This window comes from Empidonax traillii, unplaced genomic scaffold, assembly GCF_003031625.1.
Source record: "Empidonax traillii isolate 1590-97213 ecotype Southwest subspecies unplaced genomic scaffold, ASM303162v1 scaffold111:size2041728, whole genome shotgun sequence".
Taxonomy (NCBI): Eukaryota; Metazoa; Chordata; class Aves; order Passeriformes; family Tyrannidae; genus Empidonax; species Empidonax traillii.
This window is the reverse complement of record NW_020955304.1, coordinates 995198-1011759: the sequence shown is the minus strand read 5'-3', so window position 1 is coordinate 1011759 and position 16562 is coordinate 995198. Positions and strand designations below refer to the sequence as shown.

Genomic DNA, 16562 nt, shown 5'->3' with positions numbered 1-16562 from the left:
ATCCCTGAAACTGCTGAGGGGGACAGAGGAAAAACCAGCTGGTTTGGTTGGGTTTAGCTTTAGCTCTTTGGTTTCTTTATTTTGAGAGGTGAGGCAGAGCTGTGAATCAGGAAATGATTATTTTCTACATGATGATGTGCTTTCTGTGACTTTCGATGGTTCTGGCATTGAGCAAACTTGATCCTGTGTGTGGTACTGAGTAGAAAGGGGAACACCTTCTTACTCGTGTTCTCTTTTTTTCCTGGTGTGTAGTAATATAGTGAGTAGAGCAATAGAATGGAAAAAAGGATGAAAAATACTCCAAACTGGGACCATCCTCATGTCCATATGCCTTACTAAATATATTTGGGATCAGTGTTTCCTTTTGAGGACCTGCAGTCCAGGGTTGTGGGCTGAGAGATGAATGATGTTCAGACCAGTGTCCTCCATGTCTTTGGCATCAGCAGTATGACAAGCAAGACTGTTGCTTCCTTTTAGGAATTAGGAATTTAGCTTGAATTCTTCTATTCAACGTGGTTTAATCTTTGTATGCCTAATTAGCTTTTAAAGCTAACTTCAATGATTCATAACAGATGTGTAAGAAAACACAGATAAAATACTAATAACACATTTTTTCCTGCATACCTAATCATAGGTCTCCTAAGTCAAGTGCACAGGTCTGTGTGGGTATGGATTTACCCTACTGCAGATACATGAAGAATAATGCAATAGTAAGTATTCAAGAATATAGAGACTGCTTTGGAAAGTGCACAGTTCTTGTGGCAGACCCAGCTACATTTCTTTTTACTGGATGCAGGTCTCTAAGTGGTCCTTTCAGAAAATCGTTCCTCTGTTTTTCCTCTCAGGAACAGCTCCCCAGCACACAAAAAAAGGAGGTCTGTGTTTTAACTTGGCTCTTGCAAGTCTCATCTGTCTCTTTTCCAGCCTGGAATCTGTTCTGTGTCGTCCTTCTCATACAAACAAGTATTTCCCTATTTTTGACCATAACTGCCACTCTTCTCTCTATTTCTTTAAATTTTATCATGACTTTGAGCTGGGGTTGGCAGGGGAGGGATGAGAGGTGCTCCCAGAGAGCTGCAGGTGGGTACATCATGAATACTTGTGGTGGCATGGTGACTTTTTTGTTTTGTTCTTTGTTTCCTACGATGATCCTAATATTTCTTTTCATCTTAATCTCTGCAGAGCAGTGAATTAATGTTTTCATAGAAGTGTCTGTCATCGTTCCAAGAACTCTATCCTGAGGGGAAAAAGCTAATTCAGAACCCATCACTATATATGTAAAGGTAGGATGACTCTCCGTGTTCACCACTTCACATTTAACAACACTGAATATTATCTGCCATTTGCTCTCAGCCACAAAGATAGAGGCCTGCAGTATATCCAGTAGCTTTAAAGTTTTCAAGCTTCATTTGTCCTTTTAGCTGAACATTTTAATGTATTTTAATCTGCTCTCGCTTTTCTCGGGTTCCCTTCATGACTTAAAAAAAACCCAAACCTCTTATTCCTTCTGAAGGAGACTGAATGTCTGTTAGTCACCCATACAGGGTATCTTTACTAACATTTTGAATCAAGTTCCTCACTCAGGAGTAAGTCAAGATTAACAAGTTTCCCACTGATTTCTCCACGCTCACAAAGTCTGTCCGGATTTTAGTCTCTGCATCATACCTAGCACAGCACTCCTCAGTCTGTAGATGGGGTTTTGGAGTCTACTACTGGTTTGTTTTCTGTCCTTACACCTTATCACATTTAACCCTGCTACCTGTGAAACTGTCCCAGTGGGTGATCACTAATATCATTCTGCATTTTTTATCTGAACGTGGAATCCATCCATAGAGATTGTGTTGCTCATTAATGACATTACCTTGTTATTCTGATTCAGCTTTAGTACACGACATCTGCTTTGTCTTTCAGTGTAATCAGCACCAAGACGTTAATGTCCTACTAATTATCTTTCTCCCATCAAATTTCTGGTACACCTATTATGTCAGTATCCATTAAAATCAGGCATCTAGTTTCCCTTCTCATTAATTGCTGTTGAAGTGCTGGTTTAGCAGCACGACCAGAACTGGCTCGGCTTCCTCTTTTTCTGTGCTGTGTTTAGGTGAGACTTGATTTGTTTACTTGCTGTTTGCCATGTGCTGCCTTGGCTTTGCCAGCTACTTTTTTAGACAGTGCAGAATTTTTATTGCCCTGTCTCTCCAGGATGCATCATCATGAGCTGTGCAGAGGACACGCAGAAGGCATCTCCCACCTCTGCCAGGACAGCCTCTGATTTGAAAAGTCCCCTGTAACATTTTGGACTGTTAAATGCTCACTAGCAACGAGATAAACCTTCTGCAAGGTTTAGCCTTGCCTGTGGTGTCTAAAAAGTCTAGTTAATTTTATGCATGTGGATTTCCCTGTCAGTAAGGACAAAGCAGTGCAATCCGGGCAGTTGCTGCTGCTTTGCCATTCGCTGTGGGAATTATTCCATAGATATCACAGCTGAAGTAAGAGAGGCCCTGCAGAGCATTAGATTAACTTAGACCAGGTTTTTCAATACCTGGAAGGAGTTTGCCCCCTGAATCCTGCCCTGTGTTGCTGTGGCCATCTCTAAATTTTAAGCCAACACTGACCTTTGAGCCTGTTCCTAAAGCGACTTCAGAACAGGGCTCCTCAAGCCAGAGCACCTCAATTCCATGCGTGCTGTGAGCATTCCAGGTGTTTGGAAAGTGCCTGAGTCCCAGCCCCTATAAGCACCATCCCAAAAACTCTCAGGGGCACCACATTTCCTTCAAACCCTTGTTCTTCTCCAGCAAAATGTTTCCAGCACAAGTGCTGCTTCCATATGACTTCTGCTTTTTACATATCCCAGCCTTCACTTCCACAAGGAGTTGGGCTGGTCAGGACTCCTCATTGCCCTCCTCTCACTGTGGCTGACAGCTGACAGTGATGTGTTACAGAAGGATGGGGGAGTTTGAGTCCTCACAGAGCCCTGGGCAGGGGGAGGAACACACCTATGTGTGCATCCAGCTCTCTGTTATCCAATCAGTGAAGCCATTTATCAGCTCATTTCATGGGATATATTGCAACCTTTTGCTTTCCCTTCTGGTGCCATGATTTCCAGATGTAATTTTGGGCCTTGTTTTTTTCCCTTTTGAACGTGTCCTCTACAGCCTCTTGGAAGTTTTCTTGGGCACAGAGTTGAAGGAATGGGAAAGAGGATCTAGAAGGTGCACCCATGAGGTGCAATGGGAGGAGGAGTGTGGTGGTGTGCCCCAGACTCAGTGTTTTGGGCACCACAAGAGGGACACGAATGACCCTCACTAAGTGGGTTACCCTTCTCTTCAGGCAGCAAAATACTCAGCAGGAACAAAACTTTGATTAAGTTTTGAGTAGAAGATCCCAGAAGCAATTCAGAAGTGAAATATCAGGTCCAACCTACTGTGACAGTTTCCTTCCAACTCCTTCTGGAAGTACTTGCTGTTTTACTGCTCACAACTGTAATGAAAATTAGAAAAGAGCATACATTGTGGGACCTGACATCTGCTCTGTGAGAGCCCACTAAAAATCCTGTAACGAGCTATTGCCCTATCATTTCTTATCAATAGCAAATGCAAACTGTCATAAGAAAATGGTTTTTTTTCCTAGTTATTATCTACCATCACGAAGCTGATTTTGTTAAGCAGATTTGGCACTAAGAACCAGCAACAGCTAATAAATTCAATGTTAGGCTTATGAGGTTCTGACAGATTGCTGGCAGCTGCCTTAAATGCAGGAAAAAGCTCTCCTAGTGTGGGTTGGAAATGCTTATTTATACCATACTGTGGGTCTGTTTGCCCCAAATTTTGCTGCCTCCTTTTAGTAGATGTCACTGGTGAGATATATGCAGAGGGTATAATAACTGATCAGAGATACACTGCACTGGGGATCAGCACTAATGGATAAAGATGGGAAGATCAGCCATAAACTATTAGATTTTTACAGTAAGAATAAGACACTTTTTCATTTATGAATGCAAGATCTGCGATAAGGATGTAACTAGACCTGACCATACGTGATTTTATTTACTGTGAGTTTTGATGGTTGGTTTTTCTATGCTTAGACTATTTTAAATATCATGGAGGAGTTGTATACTATCCTGCTGTTAACTGGCAATGGATTCTGGAAGAGATGAGCTGTATAACTAGGCCAAGTTTGTTCTTAGGCCCTTTTTTAGGATGTCTTTAAAGAGGAAGGTGATGTGCTTAGAAGTATGCACAGGCTTCAAGAGCGTGTATTTGGCTTAGAAGTTGGTCAGACAGACAGAGGTGCTCTTTGGATCAGGGAAAACCAGCTGAAAAGGAAATTTTGGGAAGCCTGAGTGCTCACTTGCAGTAACAGGCCATGTACTATAGAGATATTTCAGCTGATCAAAACCTTGAACAATCAGTTTTTGGTTGTTGAATATACAAGAATATTGAATAGACCAAGAGGAACTGAGTAAGCTGAAGTCTCATTGTGATGGTAAGTTTAGTCCAAAATTTCCCAGTTACACAGTGGACTGTGAAACCCACATTGTTTGTACAATTGAACTCAAATTTTGCTATTCACTGTATTTTATCCTATCTCATTTACTTGGGGGAAGAAGAATCAAGAATCTGTCTTAGGACTCGCTGGAACTGAGTAGCTGATAAGCCTCTGGCCATTAAAGTCAATGCTGAGGGAGAGGATAAAGAAATTAAAGGAATAGGAAGTTCTAACTGGAAAAGAGCAGATTAACTAAAATAATTACAGAATTCTTCAGTGAAAGTAAACTGGGCATTGTTGATACACAATTTTCTCTTCACATGTGGTGAGAGTTTCTCTGAACACTACAAGACTGATGGTGAAAATTTCAGATTAACGGTGTTGCATTGTCCAACTTGATTTACAGTTGTGGAATTTACCCTGGCTTTGTTTATGAGTCTGGTGGTCAGCACTTTCCATCTCTGACAAAGCATTGCCCTCTCTCTCTGTCAATATTGCCTTACAGCTCCATGGAAAGACTTCAGATACAGACACAATTTTCTTCATAACACTACACCAAAGGAGCCTTCCTTCCTCAAAAAAGAAAAACAGAATTGTCTAGAAATATGCACTGACATCATGCAGCAACTCTAAAATTCTCCGGAAAAAAAAAAAATGCTGACAGCATTTCACACAACCAAAAGAAATACTAAAAGTAAAGCACTAAATGCTGTTTTGGAAAGTGTGTGGGTGCTGGAACCAAGCATTCTGCACCATAATGAAGTCCTACAGAAAATGGAGAAAGCAGAAAACCACTCCACTGCCGTTGTAGCAGACACCTTGTGCTTGCTCTGCCTCCTGAAGGTGCCATGCTGTGCCCAGCAGTCCCTGGGCTGGGGAACCACTCAGGAATTGGATCTTAACACCCAGGCTGCCTCTTCAGCTCCTCTTACATCCTCATCACTGTCCATTAGATCTCCTCCCAGGTCTCTCCTTCAGGCTGCAGGATAGCACTCTTGTCCTTTCACAGAACTCTCCAGAACTTTGCTATCCTTGCTGTTGTTCTGTCAGCTGCACTGAAAAGGACAAACCCACTGCATTTTACACAGAGGTGAAGCTTTCAGATGTGTGCAGCCCTCATGCTCTCTGCTCCGCTCTCAAGTCCTTTCCTAATGCTTTCTAGCAGACAGTTTGTTTTTTGATTGCTGCTGGGTATTGAGCTGCTGGTTTCATAAGAGCAGTTATGCCCCAAGGTCCCATTTGTGTGTGTGAGATTTAACTCGGAGCCCATTAGCAGCAGTAATCCCAGGCTTGTTCTTCCCTTATGTGCATAATTTATTTGGGTTTGCTTACAATGGATTTCACAGAGGCTCCCTGTGACTGTTCCTCTCACTGCAATACCCTCTGCTTTATTAATCGTAATTGCCTCTCTCTCCGTTTTCCAGCGGATCAGCAATTCAGACAAACTCAGAACAATTGTTCCTTACGCCACTTACTGCTGCTCCACCACACCTGATGAAGGCACCTTGTGCCCAGGAGGTTTTGGGATTGTCTCAAGTGATCTCACAAAACATATTGGGCACCTCTTGATCTGTGGGCAGAGTGCTCTGCTCTGGAGCTGGCAGCAGGACGGGCTCAGCCACCCAGTTTAATGCAACTCTACATGTTTTTTTTTTCCTTAAAGATAATATTTTTAAATATGGTTTAAATTGCTTTCGAGAATTAAATAATTTTCAATAATTAATTAGTTAAACTCCAATAGCAGGGCAAGGAAAAATGTTTGCAGCTTGCCTCCATGCACTTGAATATATAATTTTTTTAAAAGGGTAAAGCAAACAAACGAGCATCTAGATGATTCCCTCTCACAAAGAGACATTTGGCACTGTGTGACTGCGTTCTTCTGACCATAAATATCTTCATGGCCTGAGCAGACCGTTGGGTGTATTGTCTTACCTTTTTCAGAAGCCGGGGCAAGGTCAATAAAACTTCGACACTTCTCACCTTTAAAAGAAAAGGATTGTTTTAGGACACACAAGTTCACTGGGGTTGCTCTGCCCCCTGTCTGGGCTGCCTTCCTGCCCATTGCTCCCACCCCAGTCTCTACAGGACCACAGGGCTGTCTCACACTCAGGGCAGACATTCACCTGTGCCTCCACCCTGACCAAACCCACCCAGCTCACAGGGCTGGACCCTCCCTTAGGATTTACAGTCCCTTCACCAGGACTGTGGGATACAGGTCATGGAGAAAAGCCTTCTTTGCTGTCTGAGTCCCTTCTGGGTCAGTGATGCTCTCTCCCAAGGCCAGGAACGGTGCTGCCCTTGGGATGGAGTGACACAGAGAAGGACACCACAGAGGTTTTCCCTGCACTGGGAGGGCAAAAGCCTCTTTCACTGACACTTTTGGCCTCTTTCACTGACACTTTTGGCCTCCTTCACTGACACTTTTGGCCTCCTTCTTCCCATCACTGGGCAATGCCTGTGCTCCACCAGGTGTGAGGCACAGAGGTTTCCAAACACAGATAGCACACGTGACTAGATCAGACAAAATCTGAAGCATAAAGAAGTTAAACAATCACATAGCATTAAAAAAAATTTAAAAAAATATTATAAAGTAGGCAAATGCCTTGCTCCAAGCATCACAGCCTGTACCACTCCCTCTGCTTCGTGGCTGCTGCATCCACTTATTACTTCAAATTAAACTCTTTCTGCCTAGGACTCCACCTCTATTTTTGCAGAGAAGCCAATTGCTTCTGAACAGGAAATACATCCTAAGGGTGGATGCTTGGACCTTTCTTTTTATTTCTTCAGGCAGTCAAAGCTCATAAAATAATTCCTCTGCCCCAGGTGCATCCATCCACCAAGGGCATGTGTTCCCTTTGATGTGATATATTCCAAGGTGCCCAACAGCTCACCCTACTCGAGGAGTCAGAGCTCAGCAGGTCTGCCAGGGGTCATGAGGAGAATCCCTTTTGCCCTTTCAGACTTTAATTGAAGCAAAGGCAGCTATAGGAATAGGGGTATGTTTATTACCTTTGCTCATTTTTAATTGCAGAGTCAAAGGACTGAATTAGGAAATGTGAGCCATTAAAAAAGAATAAACAGTGAAATGCCACAGCTATGGCGAGGTCAGTGTGTAAAATTTTTTTCTTAGTTTTAATACAAGTATATGTACAAACCAATGTAAAATGTTAATTTTTCTGTTCTCTTTTTGGTAGGATTGAGATAAACGTAACCATTCAAATGATGGCTGTGCTGCCATAACAGTCTCTTATTATAATGCTATTATTACTGCTTTTAATTTATTTTTGCAGTTTTAAACCCATGCTAAATACACTGAGAAGTGTTGTGCACATAGTCTGTTGTCTATGTACAAGTTGCTGTAAAAGAAAAGGTTCACTTGACATTGAAATGAACATTTTGGTAACTCCATGGCAGGGCAAGGATTTCTGGTCTGTGAATTCATGCACTGCCCACGGGGCAGTCAAGAAAAGGACCTACCAAATCATCACCTATCTCTCTGTCCAAAGAGGTTGGTAGGGCAGGCTCTAACTGAGCAGAAGGAATGTCAGATGGAAAAGTTATGAAGTTTTGGGGCAGACAGACAGAAAGACAACTGATGGATCACAGAAATCACAGCAGCCCAGAGGGGCTGTGTTGGCAGGACCCTGCAGGTCTCCTGTCCAGCCTCCTGTTCCGAGCAGGACTAACACCTGCTCAGGTCAACCGTGACTTTTCCAGCCAAATCCTGAACTGCTTCCAGGATGGTGATACCCATCATTTAGGGACTCCAAGCATGGAGTTTGTCCCCTGCTCTGCTCCTAGGTTGCACCACCCTTCTGGAGAAGTGGTCCCTTACACCCAACCTGAACTCCTCCGGCTGCTCTGGCACTTTCGTAGTCATTCTTTCTCTATTTTCAGGGACGTGAACAAGCCCAGCTCCCCCCAGTTTCTTTTCATATGTGCTGTACTTTAGGCCACTGACCAAGAAATCCACAGAAATAGTTGGATTATAAAAGAGACTGCTGTAAGTAAGAAACATGCTCATCCAGAGCCTCAGTTTTAGGGCATGAGGTGTTCCAGGAGTACACTGACATAAAATCAAGGGAATATCGGGAAAGTGACCTTCAGATTTGGACTTGATATAAGCAGATTAAGCAGGATTTTTCATTCTAGCCATATGGATCTGTGGTTTGGGTCTGGTTTTGTACTGTGGTTGGGTTTTTTTCTTTTTCTTCTTCTCCATTTCCCCCCCCCCAGATGTAAGCTATTATTTTTAAGAAAGTTTTATTCTAACCCGACTTCAAGCTAACTGGCTATCACTGATCATCTCTCACCTGTGATTGCAGTGAATCCAAGGTCACATTACTCGAAAATTTTAACAAATACCTTACTCTTCAGCATGTTATCCCAAGACAAAGGGGAATGGCATTTGCTACTACAGAAACAGCACAGGCTATTCTGAGACCTGAAATGTTTTGATGTTGCAGACACAAGGCAATTTCCCTGACAAGTACGTGCCATAGACTTGGAAGGGCTGGAAGTTCTGGTATTCCCAGCATGTTCTGAGCAACAGAAGGAGAAGAAAGAGTGTGGAGGTACGTGGTGTCTTTCAGATACATGGCAAGGCACAGAGCCTTTCTGACGTGTGGGTACTGAGCAAGCTGATGGTATGAGAGTATTTGGCTGCAGGTGACTTGACTGCAGGACAGGAGGAGAGTGGTCACAGGCTATTGGGAGGAATGTGCATCCTCTTCCTCCCTCTAATCAGCATGTCCAGAACACCATCTCTCCCAGGAGAGATGGCTGTGGTGAGGCCTCCAGTTTAAATAATAGGGACAGAAAATGCTGGAGCATCCAGAAAAAGTCCTTTTGGAGCCATAGCACAAAGACTGAGAATACACTGGAGACAGGGAGGCTTGTGAGGATGTCACTTCACTTCCAGCAAGTGATGTCTGGATTGTGCCTGTCTTACTGCTGAAGGTCATTGGAAGGAACTGCACAAGCAGCTCCTGACACTTCCCTTTGTTGTTCCTGTTGCTGGAGCACTGGAAACCCCCTCTCCATATTCAATGGTAACCACTGGTGGTATTTATAGACCACATCCATACTTCCCCATGCAGGCATGCATCTTACTGAGAACTGAAGAAGTCAGCAGTGCTTTCACTATTCCTCTTAGGATTTATTCTAAGTTATTTTTGGGTATCTTGTATAACTGATCTCTTAAGCCCTCTTAAGTTTAATTTTAGACTTGGCAGAGTTTATCCTGCTGTGCTGTCCTTTTCCAGATGCATCTTCTCCTCTTAACCAGGCTCCTGGAGAGTCTTCAGAGAATACAGAAAAGGCAGTTTAGAGAAGCAACAAGAAGAGCGTCTAGGATTCATCCCTCTGAGAGTCCTGCCTTCATGGATTTCTGGCTGTGATTCTGAGAGAGAGGAAAGCCAAGGAGTCATCTCTCCTTCACTTCACTCACATATAGAAGAGATATGACCTGGCTTGAATTCTCCACTTCCATGCCGGAGCAGCGGCCATGAACAGTGCCTGAGAAGCTCTGTGGAGCTTAGCTGCTGGAGGCTGAGGAGAGAGGACTCACCAACCACCTAAAGATCCACAAGCAAAGCACTTGGTACCAGCTTCTTCTGTGTCTTCCCAAGGGTGAGGCAGAAACACCATCTGTGCAAGTTCTTGCAGACACACTCCCTCCTAACCAGACTTGGCTCTGCACGGGCTCAGCTGTCTCTCTGTTGGCAGGACTGGGTACCACCCGTCCAAAGTTTACCTGTGGTTTTCTTTATTCAATCCTTAATTAATTAATCCCATTCTGTATGTGTGCATGTCTATGTGTAACTGTAACTTGCCGGGGAAATTCAAACTGAAGCAGCCAGAGGGTGGGAGGAGATGATACATCTGGAAAAACTGAGCTGGAGCGTGGGTAAGAGCCTTGAGGTCTTGGTATGGCTAACAGAGCCCATGAAAATACCTCAGGGACCATCCCTGGGATGTGCCTGTGCATGTTTCAGCAGTGATCTGCAGACCTGCTCAGGCACAGCAGGAAGAGGAGAGAGTTTGCTGCTGAGGGTGATGTTGTTTCTGGGGGTGCTAGTAAAGGCACAGCTGTCTCTGGTGAGTCTGTGTGGTCAGACATGTTAGTGTCATGCCTGCTCACACACGTGTGTGTGTGTGTGTATGTGTGCACCTACCCCTTGAACACAGCCCTGACCTGAGTGGGGAGGGGTCCAGCAGCAAACAGTCAAGGGAGAAGAGGTTCCCTTGGGCCTTAAAATCCCTGTGCTCAGCTTCCCAGGAGCACATTCAGTGTTCCCTCAGACAGGCTTGTTGGGACTTCTCCCACCTCATGGCCCTGCAGCTGAGGAAGGTCCCTCAGCTCTGCAGGGCAAATGCTTTCCAGCTCCACAGGAGTTTCTACTGAAGAAAGCTCAGCTTTGGGCTGCTCTGTGCTCTTATGAGACAGCTACAGGAAGATGTGCATTTGATCACTGCATCAGTGCCAGGGACACAGAAAGTTGTGGCAGCACAAGGAGATGATCCCTCTCTGTTGCTTTCTGTTGCTCACAACAGGCTGGGAAGTCCAGAGTTTCCAGCCCTTCCAAGTGTGTGGCACGTACTTGTCAGGAAAATTGTCTCATGTCTGCAACATCAAAACATTTCAGGAAGGAGTGGAAGGCTGCGTGCAAGGCAGGCACTGCTCTGGCAGGGAAATGAGCTGGTGAGAGCAGAACTGCTGCAGGGATGGGAGCAGCTGCACAGGATGGAGGGGTCACCCAAGGGTCCTGTCACCTCAGGAAGGTCCCCAGACACCTCCCTTTCTCTAGGTTGTAAAGATTGGGGCTGCTCCCTCACCTCCAGTGTCACACACACCTTGGACAGCTGGACTCTGCTGGAGGCAAATGCTTGTTCCTCGTGCCTTTCTTGGGCAGAGTCCAGAGACAGCTGTCCCTCCCTGGTCCAACACTAGTTTGAAAGTAAAACCTAACCAAGAGAAGTGGCTTTTTCAAATCCCCCAGGTTCAATCCCGCTGGAAAACTGAGGCAAACAGGTCCCATAGAGCCACCAGGTCTCACGGTGTGGTGCACCTCTGGGTGCCTTCCCTGCTCTGCTCTGCACACCTTGTGGGCAAAGTCCCACTACAGATCAGAGGTGCCTGGCTGGAGCTTCCAGCATGGCATTCCTCTGTGGGCCTCTGGAAGACACCAGGGAGCGCTTGGAGAGCTCCACAGGGCAGCTGAAGGGCAGGTTGAGGCGCACAGAGGTTGGGTCTGAGCTCCAGCACACAGATGTACATCCAAGCTCAAGGTGCTCACTGGAATCTCTCTGGCTTCAAGCCTTTGTGAGACCCCTGTGTGTTCTACTCTTTTTTTCCACCAAAAATACGTGGTTTGTTTGCTCTTGACTTCAGGCCCCCACAGTACCCAAAGGGGGTTGGATTTGGCCAGAGGACACCTCAGGACCCTGAGGTGGTTTAGACTGGAAACTGGGAAGAGGAAAGAAAAAAACACCTAAAAAAGCTTTGCCCTGAAGACAATATTCTGTTTCTAACGTGGCTGTTGCCATAGCAAAGACCAGCAGTTGATGCCCTGGATCACACTTATTGGTCCTACATTCGTGAGTTCTTTCTTCTCTGAGCCAGGGATAAATGGCTCATTAATAACCAGAGCAGCAAAATAAAAACAACTCTGAGAAATCCTACTTTGTATGTCTTCCGATGACACGGTTTGAAAATATTCTAGTTAAATAATTTGACTTAAAAGAAATCCGGTAGCTCTGACTGAACTCTGTTATAATTCTGCTTTTCATCTCACAAAAAAAAAAAAGAAAAAAGAAAAAAAAAGAAAAAGCTGTCTGTATTCACTTACTCTGCATAAAATTTTACGAGTTCAAAAGTACATTTCTGATGGAAATTTAAATGATTATGTTTCATTTAAACAACATTCCCTTTTAGTAACAGCCTGGCTCACAGCCTGTGACAGACAAGGTCCCCTTTTTTTTCCCAACAGGCCCTAACAAATCTTTATCTCTCCAATTATATCTGGAGTCATGTGGTACTGATGAGATCCCACATCATCTACTGAGAGTAAAATCATTGTATTTGTCTAAAAAAAGCTATAACCCACAAGGGATCCCAGCCTAGACGAGGCTGAGGACTCCAACACAACTCCAGTGAAAAAAAAGTACTACATTAGGGAAAATACAGGTTAATGGGCTCACTCAAAGTGAGTTATCAGGTTAATTAACAACTGAAATACTCCAACTTCGATTAAAGTGATCCCAGACAGAGCATTTAACTGAATTGTTTTTTAATGAAAAATCGAGTGTTACTCTGCAAAATCAACATTTTTCCAGTTGACCCTCTTGATTTTGCTGGAGTGATATTTTCCTCTGGAAAATGAACAAGTCCATACAGAGCTGCACTAAAATATGTCTCGAACGATGCAGACAATTGTTTTCTCTCCCTCTGGCACCTGCCATTCACTGCTGCTGCCCATCAACATTTCTGCTACTTCTAAATAACATGAGAATTTGTTCTGTTTCTCAGGCTGAGTTTACTCACAATCTGTTTTGCTTTTGGGGTTGTTTTTAGATCTGAATGTTCTACTGCTGTCCTCTTTCAGCAAAGCCAAGCCCTGAAAACTTCCTGCCTTTAAAACTGGAAAAGCTTAAAGCTTCCTTCTTTTTCGTTTCAGGTGAGCTTTTCCCCTCAAAAAAAAAAAAATCACCAATATTGGTGATGTTTCCATCAGAAAGGTCCCATCCACACAGTGGGGTTCCCCCTTGGCTGGTGGGAGCAGTGCAGAGCTGCTCAGAGCAGCGGGTGTGGGCAGAGCTGGGAATGCCCAGGGGTTGGTGCTGCCTGGCACTCTGTGCCATGGCAACTGCATTTGCCACGCTGAAACTCTCCCTGATGTGAAAAATCTTGCACAGTATCTGAAAGCAAACATCTCCACAGGCTGCTCTCAAATCATGTCTAATTGAAACACAGCCAAGTCACAAGATTCAGCTGATTATCTCGGTAAGACCTGATGGATGTGTACACACATCTATCATTTGGAGAGCTGCAAAATAGTTCAGATTTCTAAATGACTGGAAGAACTGAGGAAACAATAGTGCTGAGAGAGGTTTTCAATGACTCTGGTGTCAAATTAGAGCCGACTTAAAGCATCACAGCAGACAGAACTCTGAGTTGCTTGAAGCATTTCAAGCCATGGAGTGGGAAGGGGAGGGTTTCACCTGTTCCTCTCAGAGGTGACCATCTGCCACCCTGTGCTGACTCCGTGGCAATGTAAATATGCCAAAACAAACTAGTTATGGGCACTTCACTGTCTGTGGGACTACAGGATTGCCCAGAAAACTGTAAAAGACTAAAAATTACGCTCTTCACAGAGGATGCAGCTGATGCAGATCCCTCACTGTGTGAAGTATGACATACCTTCCACAGTCTCCCGTGGGCTTTAGCTGCTCCATCCAGGCTGGTGACTAACAATGATCAAAGGAGTAAATAACCCATAAACCCCTAAAGCCCTGATTGTAGATGAAATGTGGTTCCATAGCTCTCACTCCTTCCAAATATTAGCTGTGGATGAACGTGGATTCTCTTTTGGTCGTGCCAGTGCTATTCTCCAGGTAATGCCCAGCCAGATTATTTGCACTGTATCTCTGCCTTATCTGCAGAGATACACGGGCAGGGCAGGCAGAGGTGAAAGTCTCTGACAGCAAAGAAGGAAACTCCTTTTCACAGATGGGATTACTGCAGAAAATGAAGATATCACAAGCTGACAAGTGCTAAAATGAAGGGAAAGAGGTCCAGGACAGAGCCTTACTCTCATGGCAGGACACAATGCTGTGAGCACGAATCCTCAGGCTGCAGCTTGAAAGATGTGCAAGTGACTGTAGGGAAGAGGCAAAGGGATTTCTGCAGGGGAGGGGATCTTGAATGTCAGAGCCTATACTACACCAACCTGTATTTCTTCTCCTCAGTTAACACCATAACAGTATTTCTTCCCTGTTTTGCCCATCTATCCACTCTCTGTTCCTCTTCTCCACTGCAATTTGGGCTGCCTGTTTCAAAGTGAACTCCAGGAACTTATCCCCACCTTTCCCAACCAAAATGCTCAGTTGCTTTTTGGTTTGAGGTATCCTGCTTTTCCAGGCAAATGCTCCTGACTTGAAGTATGGAAACTGAGGTAACTTCAACTTTTGCTCCACGACTTCTAAAGGAAGTGAACAGCAGCACACTGCAAAATGAATACTCAGTTTTTGAAATCAAGTGAAAAAAACTTGTGCTTGCACTTCCTCTTTTGAACCTTATTTCCAAGCTTCTACCTGATAACTTTGCAACAAATTCTCATGTAGTGTTTTTTGTCTGCCCAGGTGATGCACAGTGAAATCAGGCTGAATGACAGCATGATGTGGTTTTTGGTCTCTCCAACTCTAGTGAGTTTAAACATGGTGGAATGATTTGTAAACATGGTTTGAGTCACTTTCCCCACCAAATGGTGCCAAATGTAAGGTGGAACACATGAAAGTGAATTTGGTTTGCCTGTGACTATTCTACAAGCCATGTCATTCCATAGTAATAACATCTGCTTCTTATTACTCACTCTCTTCTGTAGTCATTTCTAAGATAGATCAGCAAAGATTTACAGTCCCATTTTGTTTACCAACAAGGACACTTGTACATCAATTTGTGACTAACAGGGCATCCTGGTAGAAGCAGCTCTATTGCCTGGTGTCCTGGTTTCGGCTGGGATAGAGTAAATTTTCTTCCTAGCATTGGGAACAGGGCTGTGTTTTGGATTCAGGATAAAAATAGCTGATGACCCACTGATACTTTGGTTGTTGCTGAGCAGTGCTTACCCTAACCAAGGACTTTTCAGTGTCTCATGCTCTGCCAGAGAGGAGGTGAACAAAAAGCCAGGAGGGAGCATGACCAGGACAGCTGATCCAAACTGGCCAGTGGGATATTCCACACTGTGAAATGTCATGCTTAGTATATAAATTGGGGAGAGTTTGCTGGGAGCTACCAAACACTACTTTGGGATGGGATGGGCATTAGTGAGTAACTACTGTGCATCACTTTTCTCTTGAGTTTTAGTCCTCTCTCTCTCTTTTGCTCTATATTTATTATTTTTTGTTGTTGTTATATTTTACTTTATTTCAAGTGTTAAATTGTTCTTATCTCAACCCATCAGCTTTACCTTCTTCTGTTTCTCCTCCCCATCGCAGTGAGCGAGGGGCTGAGCAGTACTTGATTGCCAGCTGGGGTAAACCAAAACAACCTAACATTCCCATTTTGAGATGTGTCATTAAGCCAGATCTTCCAAATCCATATAAGGAAAGTTTTAAAATCAGGATTGAATCTGGTGTAATTTAAAAACCTTGGGAATACCACGATGATTGATATTCCACCCTGTATTTATTTCCATAGCCCTGAATGCAACTGTTCATGTTTTGCACTGACACTGGGTTAAGGCATCTCAGTTGTCTTTGAAATCTGAGACTTATGTGTTAGTCTTCCAGCACTTTGAAGTTTATTCCATTTACAAGGAACTAACAGAACTCCTCAGATGCTTTTTTTAAGGCTACTGGGTTAAATGGCTGAGCACAGACACATCCAAAGAGAAAACAACACAGTGCTTGCTTGGAGCAGTTAGCTGCCTGGTCCCTTACTTTGCTCTGTTATGAGGCTCAACCTGCAGGGACTTTATATCCACAGTTTATGTATGATGGATGTTCATACAGCCAGTCTGCCTAGCAGGATCAGGAGGACCTAAAATCCAAAACTCCCAGAGCACCACAGACACAAAATATCCCCAACATCCCATAAAAACCTGAATGTCTACCATAAAGCAATCACCACCACAGAAATCATGCACCATGGGAAGAGAGCAAGAGTCATGGTGAGGAACATGAATAAATCTGTAAATTCCTGTGGCCTGGCCTATCTTGTCCTGAAAGCAAAATACCAGGGATTTGTTAGGAGGAGTCCACAAGTGCTTTTCTGAAATGGATCCCTCCCCATGATGTCAAGGAAAGCAAAAATTTGTTACTCTCCCTGTTATCTAGCCTGAGGGAGAATTCCC

The 16562-nt window shown here is 44.1% G+C and overlaps 1 protein-coding gene across 3 annotated transcripts in view; it reads right to left on the bottom strand.

Moving 5' to 3' along the window:
• Positions 1–16562, bottom strand: part of GSG1L (GSG1 like) — a 54833-nt gene that overhangs the window by 30208 nt on the left and 8063 nt on the right. For all 3 annotated transcript variants that reach the window (XM_027882820.1, XM_027882819.1, XM_027882818.1), the window contains exon 2: positions 6421–6468. In XM_027882820.1, the coding sequence (XP_027738621.1) occupies positions 6421–6468 (48 nt within the window). The remainder of the gene's footprint in view (positions 1–6420; positions 6469–16562) is intronic.